Source organism: Tinamus guttatus, unplaced genomic scaffold (assembly GCF_059628265.1).
Source record: "Tinamus guttatus ecotype Peru unplaced genomic scaffold, ASM5962826v1 Tinamus_guttatus_pri_ptg000028l, whole genome shotgun sequence".
Classification (NCBI taxonomy): Eukaryota; Metazoa; Chordata; class Aves; order Tinamiformes; family Tinamidae; genus Tinamus; species Tinamus guttatus.
Genome location: NW_028288562.1, coordinates 2,616,928 through 2,625,967, shown reverse-complemented (window position 1 = coordinate 2,625,967; position 9,040 = coordinate 2,616,928). Strand labels below are relative to the sequence as shown.

General features: G+C 36.3%; 1 protein-coding gene across 1 annotated transcript in view; it reads left to right on the top strand.

Moving 5' to 3' along the window:
* Positions 1-338: 338 nt before the first annotated feature.
* STPG2 (sperm tail PG-rich repeat containing 2) overlaps positions 339-9,040 on the top strand; it is a 182,250-nt gene continuing 173,548 nt past the window's right edge. The window contains exons 1-4 of the mRNA XM_088529653.1: positions 339-444; positions 1,275-1,384; positions 4,728-4,886; positions 5,756-5,932. Of these exons, the coding sequence (XP_088385779.1) occupies positions 339-444; positions 1,275-1,384; positions 4,728-4,886; positions 5,756-5,932 (552 nt within the window). The remainder of the gene's footprint in view (positions 445-1,274; positions 1,385-4,727; positions 4,887-5,755; positions 5,933-9,040) is intronic.

The window sequence follows — 9,040 nt, the reverse complement described above, 5'->3', positions numbered from 1 at the left end:
GCGGCCGTTGGGGCGGGGCGCGGCCGTTGGGGCGGGGCGCGGCCGTTGGGGCGGGGCGCGGCCGTTGGGGCGGGGCGCGGCCGTTGGGGCGGGGCGCGGCCGTTGGGGCGGGGCGCGGCCGTTGGGGCGGGGCGCGGCCGTTGGGGCGGGGCGCGGCCGTTGGGGCGGGGCGCGGCCGTTGGGGCGGGGCGCGGCCGTTGGGGCGGGGCGCGGCCGTTGGGGCGGGGCGCGGCCGTTGGGGCGGGGCGCGGCCGTTGGGGCGGGGCGCGGCCGTTGGGGCGGGGCGCGGCCGTGGCGTCCGTGGCAACGGGCGTTGTCGGGGGCTGGAGGGACGGGCCATGTCCGAGGGCGCCGCGCGGGGGCTGAAGGCGCTCGCGGGCTGCACGGCGCCCCGCGTGGGGCCCGGCTCCTACCGCGTGGGACTGGAGTGGCGGCCCAGGGCAGGTAAAGGCGGGCGCTCCCTGCTTGCGTTCGTTTAGTCTCTGAATAGAATAGGCGGTAACTTAAAGGCAGGCTCGTGGAAGAGAAGTTCTGATGCTTGAGTTGAAAGAGTTGGGTTCCTACCTAAACAGCAGCCTGACTATGAATGGAAATGGGGAATTTTTAAGTGCTGTGAAGATCTTTCTATCAAACAGGAGGATATGGAGCAAGTCAATAAAAATTTCCCTGCTCTCTTCCACCCTGCAATAAACAAATAAAAAAAAATACCCCCCCCCAAATTAATGAACGGCACAGTCAATATAATAGAGCACGTATTGGAATGCCAAAATCATACAACCATAGACGTGTGTTCCCATGTAAGCTCCTGAAGAGTTCCCTTGTGCATCCTCTGTTACCAAAAAGTGTCATGTTCAAAAGGAAAAAGAAAGGGGAGGGCAGGGAGAAAAGGAAGAAAAAGGAGAAAAAAAAAAAACAAAAACAAAGAATATCTTTCTAACTCAGCCTTTTTTTTTTTTTTTTTTTTTGGAATTGAAATCTTCTGTGACAGCAGAAGAAATCAGAGTAAAGATAATTTATCTTTTAGACCCAAACTTTTAGCTTATCTGTGCTATCTGGTTTTTTTTTTCCTTTTTTTTTTCTTTTACATTTGAGTAGTCACTTTCTGTGTAAGTGTCCTGACCAGCACTATTTTGCTTCAAATCTTTTTTGTCCTTTCACTTTTAAGCATGTTTTATTGTATGCATTATGTGAACAGCTACAAATATTAAATAATACTAATTTGATGTCCAAAAGACCTTTTCCAAGCTAAGTGCATTTTTGATTTTCTTTTTCAGATGGCTATGCTCCATTTCTTTCTTTGACAAGACGAGACTTGACATTTATTACTCAAGGCAGAGATGATGCCGTCCCAGGACCAGGATACTACAATATTGCCAGAACACAGGTGAGCTGTGAATATTGATTGCATAAAAATAACGTTTCCAACATTGCTACAGAATGGTAATGATCAGCAGTACTATTAAAACAAAGTTGACTGCAATAATGATTTTCACAAGGTGGTTAAAATAGGGGAAAAAATAGGAAGATGTCATTTCTATGATTATTATTTAGTGTCATTTATCCCATCTTCCTTTGTAAGACACTTGTCATGTAACCCCTGAAGATGAGTGCTTCCTGATGTTTTTAAATAATCTCACTTTCGCATTACTCTTTTTACGCAGGTGTCATATTTCCTAAACATTTTCTCTTTTTTTCCTTTTTTCTTTTTTTTGTTTAATTCTGAGTTACGAGTGATGCTATAGATAGGCATTTTTCTGTAACCGAATGAACTAATAAGATTCTTATATACTAAGATTCTTGTATTCAATCTGTTAAGTAGCTATCTCTGAAAGAGAAAAATAAATTTGATGGATGTTGAGAGCAAAGATAGAGATGTTTCTAAAGAGGTGATTTTTTACTGCTGCAGTTTGTTCATATATTGATCTTCAAATAACAGTAAGAAAAATGGGAATATTTGTATTTTAAACAAATTGCATTGTTTTTTTCATATGCTTACGTGTCTTAACCAGTATTGTGTTTACATAATTAGAAACATAACAAGATTTTACAACTCAGGGATTGGGTTTGGCTCTTTAATCTATGTGTAAGAGATTTTGGCAGGTTTATGGCTGAGGGATGTGTGCCCCCTTCAGATTGTATAACCAACCCAATGCTGAGACTGTTACGTAAGCTAAACATAGGAGTAAAATTGACATGCATGACAGATTATGGAGTTTGGCATGCTGTTAGCAAAGTTAGCAAAGTTGGAAAAAAACCTCAAAGATAGGGTGAAAATTAGTTTTAAAAAAGGCAGCTAAACCAAATGTATTTTTGCAGTTCTGTAAATGTTAAAAATCTAAGACACAGGAAAATGGAACTGGAATACTTGGTGTTAAAAAGATACTGATGTAAAAAGTATATCAGAAATGTAGTGGAAAGATAACAACCACCAACACATTGTAATGCTTGTATACAACTTCTGTAAGGTAGATAGACATTTAGTTCTTTCTTTTTTCTTTTTTTCCTTTTTTTTTCCTTAAAACAAACTCCCAAAAATATGCACAAAAAACCCTTCATACTTGAATCGTACAAGTAACTTAATTGCATTAACTATTGTATTTAACTATTACAAACTGAATTGAAATTCTATGCCTCAGTAGCAGAAGTGTAGTGCCCTAGAAAGATCAAAAAGACTCCAGTAGCAAAAAATAGAGGTACGGGGAAGATTTTGATACTTTTCTCTGTATGTTTTGGGTAGAGGGCTCAGCAGGTTTGGCGATGTGCTGAGAGTGGCTTTTTAGATACAATGAATAAACTATATAGTAACCTGCAGAAAAGGGTTGCTATTTCTGACGTTCTGTGCAGAATGTTTTTACTGACTAGTTACTGGCAAGTAACCATAAAGTAGGTAAGTTGAGCATCCTTGAAAGGACTGTTGGTGTTGTGGCTAGGGAATAGGAGACCAGGATTGGGTGAAAGTAAGAGGTCTGTATTGGACTTGAATCTTGTGAAATCTATGGAGAGAAGTTGTCCTCATTTCTTCATCTTTGCACCAAAAATGCTGCTGTTGCAGTTCTGTTCTCTTTTGAATCCAGGAGTTTGATCTTCTTAATGATTTCTTAAATTCTTAAGTGGATTTTTGTTTTGTTTTGTTTTTGGATCCTTCTCTGTTTGCTGGAAAAAATTATAGAATGTGTGGGGAAGTGTCCCTCACTCCTGGAAGATGCGCATCGAAAGCTGTCTGCCTGAGGCAGTATTTCTCCTTATTACTCCCAAAGAAGAGCAATCTACAGACCTTGAAATGGAGTTCATTTTTAGACAAATATTTAAGTCCATATGTCAAGAAGAAAGTGAATCCAGCATTTTAAATTTTAAGATAGAAGGTAAAATTTACAGTTTGTTCATAGACTGAGAGCAAAGCTTGCCTCTTAAGTATTATCAGTGTCAACAGTCACAAATTATATAAAACAGCGCAGCTAGAGGGGGGATAAATCATAGGTCTACCTGATAAAGAAAAAGCCTTTATTGAAGTTGCATAGTAAGTAATGTACTATTTTTACTTTTTAAATTTGTTTTTGTTGAATTCAGTCTTGTACTGGATTGATGAAATGACAGTCATAGTTCAATGTGCCATGAAGTCTCTTTACTGCTTCTCCTCATTTATTATCTTCACAAATCTTTCTTCTGCTTAAATTACAATGGGAAAAGATTAAATGATATAATATGTTGATGTTAATAATGTAAATGTTAATGATGTAAATGTCAAGTAGTTTTATTTTTGTTGGCACTTGAATCTGGTGTTGGTTACTCATTGCGTGTTCTGGATCACCATTTTCTTCTATGGGCAGATAGTGGTGAGAAGAGTAGGATACAGAGAGTGACAGATGACTGCCTTTGCAGGGCAGCATCTGTTCTTTCCATTTCAATTGAGAAGGTCATATTATGTATTTCCACTAATTCAGTGTTGTACACCCTTGTTTTCTATTACATTTGCCATAATACTGAGTAAATAATGGATTGTGTAATCATCTGAGATAATATTGATTAAAAAAAAATTGAAAAGGCAATCTATATGCAACATTTAATTATTAAAATTACTTTCAGTACTTATTCAGGAAGTTCCTTTTTGCAGGGTTGACAGTCGCAGTAGTGGCACTAATGATTAAGTTTTTTTGAATTCCCCCAAAGCTTTTATTCCAGTTTGCGTCTTAGGTCCTATTCAAAGTAAAGAGTCAGTACTTCATCCCTGTTTTCTAATTAATTTTCTTGGTTGATAGTTATATTTTTTGATGTATAACTTGCCACAGGCTATATCCATTGTTTTAAGCATTACTATAGAGCTGATATGTAAAACCATGTAAATTCTCCAAAACTAAATTATCAAAAAACTAAATTATCAAAAGAATAAAGCTGTAGCTTCTTAGTTTTTAATGGAACAAGAGTCTATCAGTTCTTATTTGATATACTTAAAGTTTTATACATGTTGCTCAATTAAAACTGTTTAAGTCAATAAAATGTTTGCGCAGTGGACAAGCACATCTTTTGTCCTCCGCTTGTGTGTGTGTGTGTGTGTGTATGTTTGGAAACTACTGTTCTGAGGGCTTGATCAATGATAATGTCTTTACCCTTATACATCAGCTAATATCAAATCTTTTTGTGTGTGTATTTTTTTTAACTATTTTAACCATTATTATCAGGCTCATAGTTGATCTTTGCTTTTTTTTTTTTTTTTTTTTAATATATTTTAGGATACTATAAAAGGTGGCAAGAGTCTACAAAATAAAGAGAAGCGCTTCAAAGAGATCAGCACAGTTACTCCAGGCCCTGGCAGCTACAACCATGCTCCTACAACGGAGTTGGCTACAAACAGCAAAAAGCAGCAAGATTCTCAAGAGCAGAGTCAGCTGGTATGCTAATTTTTAAAGCCTATGTAATATTAATTCCCTTTTAAAATAAATAATCGCAAGTCTGTGATGCTATATTTGATAGTTTTATTTACTAACATTAAGAAAAGCTAAGCTCAGCCATGCCAAGTGTAAAAATGACTGAATATTTGCACATTTATGGTTATGTTCATGATATGCAAAACCTGCTTTTACCAAGTTTTTGAAGTTATTGAATTGTATTTTGCTTTACAAGTCATCTGTAGCCTAATATATTGAAAGAAAAAGAAAATCTAGCCATTAACGGTAATCTATTAAAAACAAATAAAAAAAGAGCTTGGTAGAGAAACAAATTTTTGAAATTTAAATTGCAGGAGCTATGGAAGGTGCTAAATAGAAGTAGCTTAGTTTTTTCGCATTACTAAGTGGTAGGTAGGGCAAATACACTGATACCTTCTAGTGATTATAAACGCCTAAGGCTACAAACATGTCAAACATTCTTGACGGTGATGGGGAAGCTGGAGGTAAACACTGCATTTTTTTGTTGACTCAGGAGGAGTGTGATTAAGCCTATTGGCCATGGCCTTAAATAGTTTCACAATGTAATTGGTTTATGCTGTGTAATCTGTAACAATGCAACACAGATACCTTAAATCAATGTTATTTTTGCAGATGTGATATAATCAAATTATCACTGTTGTAGGATCTGTTGGTTCTATAGTGTTTTGAGATCTTAAAACTCATACCATAACGTTAAAAATAAGTGGTTTTGTATAATATCGGGCTTTCATTTGCTTCAGGGATATTCCTCTTCAATTTATTCACTGTTTGTTAACTTACTGTTAACCTACTTAAAAAGTATATATAATCTGGGTATATGTGTGTATTTCTTTTCTTTTTCCCAGAGAGTTGTGGATATTTTAAAAATCTGCAGAAAGGTGGATGTTCCCTCTATTCCCTCTCCATGTCAGGCATTTGGATATGAGGAAGCTGAGGATGGCACTCTTAAAAAACAAGACCCACCTCAGAGAGACCTGACATTAGGCCCAGCTTATTATCGGCCACTGTTTGTAAGTAACTTTTGATGACTATTATATTATATTACTGAAGATAATAAGATTTTTTTTGGAAGTTGTCTTTTTAGGTTTTCCCCCAGAATAAGAACTGATATCACTACATTCCTGGCTATAAAGAGGGATGCTTTGAAAGATATGGATATAAGTTTAATGTAGTCTCGAATAGTACCTGCTTCTCTACTTATTTTGGCTAAAAGACTAAGAGAAAATATGTAGCTTGGAAAGAGAGCTGCTTCTGCTTTTTCAGCTTGGACAGAAAGAGAATGGAATAGCAGATAATAATTTGTCAAGCAGTACTAAAGAAGCTTAGTGGATAGAAGTTGAGCTGAACTGAAATTGGTAAGCTGGGGGAACCCTTTCTGTGATGACTAGTTAGTTTGTGAAAGATTTTAAACTTTCTATTAAGTAAGTTCTGTTCTCTTAAGATATCTTTTCTGTAAGTAGCAAGACTTTATTTTTTATATACTGATTATAAAGTTCATCTCAATTCTCTACATTTTCGTTTCTGATTAAAATGGTATCACTGAACATGAGAATAGAGATATATTCATGTTTTATTCTAAAGATACTTGGACTTTGTATGACTTGCATGGCAATATGGTTTGCAGGTCTAGATAAGTCTGCTGCAAAAAATGCTAATTTCAAATTTTAGCAATTACTACTCTGAAGACTTTTTTCTAGTTGAGTTTACATTGCTTGTTCAAAGTATTAATTCAATGCTTTTTAAATCTTTTAATTTTCAGTCAGTTATATCACTTTTAGAACTGAAATGATATCCAGTCAGAAAGATGCTCTTGTATTTTTTACATGTTAGCAGTTCTACTTCAAATCCATTTGGAGACATTTTATTTCAGAATACAATATAATGTAAGGCATGCATTATTTTTCATCTTTTTTTCTTTTCTGCTTGTGAGATCTAAATTTGAGCATGTGTGATTAACTGGGCTCTTAAATATTCTTGTTGTATCTTCCCTAAGAAATTGCTTATTAAAAAAATCCATCTTCTGTTTGAATATTCTTTCTAGCTAACATTGATTGTCCTTATTACAGATGATTCTGATGAAACAGCATCAGATGTATCTAGCTGTATCTATTTTTTTTCCAAAAAAGGGCACATCTGAGCAATACTGATTGCGTAGTGTGAATTACAGTTCGTAATCCAGCAAAATAAAAAAGCAAATAGTTAATCACTTTTTTTTGTTTATTATTTTTTTCCCTGGAATTATTTGCCTTAGAATTGCATTAGGGGGCAGCAAAGTCATTTAATGGAACCAATTTGCAAGCTTTTTTTTGAAGTATTTCATGCTCTGCCTGCAGTATTTGACATTTTTTTTTGGAATCACATCCTCTGTGGATGCGTTATATTGCTGTTGCAAAGCCCCTGTATAATGCACAGTGTTTTTAAGCACTGGATGAGCAAATGAGAATAGGCCATACACAGATTCTTCATTTCAATAGCTGTTATATAGTTGCGCAAATGAAGTAAAGCAAGAGAGTAAGTGCTACACTGAAGAAATTTATGGTGACTATCAGTGTCAGAGTTTCAATGAGAAATAACAGTTCCTGATTACTAGTTTTGGACTATTGCAGGATAGCATTTTGGCTATCTTTATGTTTTATCTTTCAGGAAAGGAGTGACAAAAGGTAAGGAAAACTAACAGAGTGTGAAATAAGAAGTTTGTTTTTCTTCTTTTTTTTTTTACGTAATTCATTCAGAAAGCATTTTGGAATTCCAGGTTTAAGAAATGGAATAAAAACATAGCTTTTTGTTGGAATTAAAAATGGCTGTGTTAAAGGATGTTGACCATTTTCAGGCTCTAACCTTTAATCTAACCTTTGCACTATTTTGTTCCTCACTCTGACATATGAATGCAAAAGAAATTAAGACCTCTTGGGTGAGAATTCTATGTAGATGCAAGTTGCTTTGTAAATGGTGAATATTGGTTTGATTTTAGCATAAAAGCTACCGAATGTTGGTACAATGGAGCTTAACAAAACTCTGTCAGAAGAACAGGCAATTTTTGTCAGATCTTGGGTACTGGATAATTGTGTTATCTCGACACTGACAGTCACATGTCTTGACTGTGACAATTTTCATGTTTAATGTGCGTATGGGCAAGACTGGTATTTAAAGAGGATTGGCTATTTCTGGATTAATTATTACCATAAACCATATGTCTTCTCGAAGAACTTTGGAAGTTTATTTATCAACTATATCAACGTCTCTATTTTCCTCAAAAAGTTAAGAATTTTAAGGACAAAGAAGAGCTTTGTTTCTGTCTGTGAATGGAAATAGTGAACACCCTCTTGCCAAAAGATGGACATCTTTCAAGAAACTATTTAGTAGCTTGTATTTCAGGAACCATGACTTTAGCAAAGGATTTAATTGGCTTGGTACTTTCTAAGTCAAGCCTCTGCTACAGGTCATTACCTTATCTCTAGCTACCATTTACTCTTATGGATAGAATACAGATATGCTACCATATGGCCCTGTTTGGGGTCTGTGTATGTTTTTTTATATAGTTCTACCTGACTTTTGTTTTGTTTTTTTTTTTCATTTTTTTGCATCTCAGATTGCATTGACCTATCTTAGTCTGGTTTTAGACTTTAATATAGGATAGAAATACTGGTCAAAGGTTGTGATCACACTTCTAAAATACTTTAAGGCTTTGAGTTTTGTTAGTGCAGGAACAAAAATTTAAGTGATTCATTGGAGCCTGTTCATCAACAGGCCTTTGTCCTGAATCTGTTAGTGGCTTTTAATAAAATAGTGCTGTTTTTTTTTCTTGATATGCTTCTTATTCTGTTTTGAGTAAAGATAATGATTCCTGAGTTCTCTCTTAACTTATTATGGGCACAGATAAGCAATGAATTTTCAAAGCATATTCTCACTGTCGAACAAAAGTGGGACTCAGTCTGCCAAAGCACTTTAAACATATTTAACTGTTAATGTTCAGCTTGCATTTGACTGCAGTAGGGCAGCTTCTGTATTTGAAGCTAAGCACATACTGAAGTGCTACCATAGATTGATGCCCAAATGCAGTGATAAGGTAGAGTAACAAATTTGCTTTATATTATGTTAGACAGATCAGACCCTCTGAT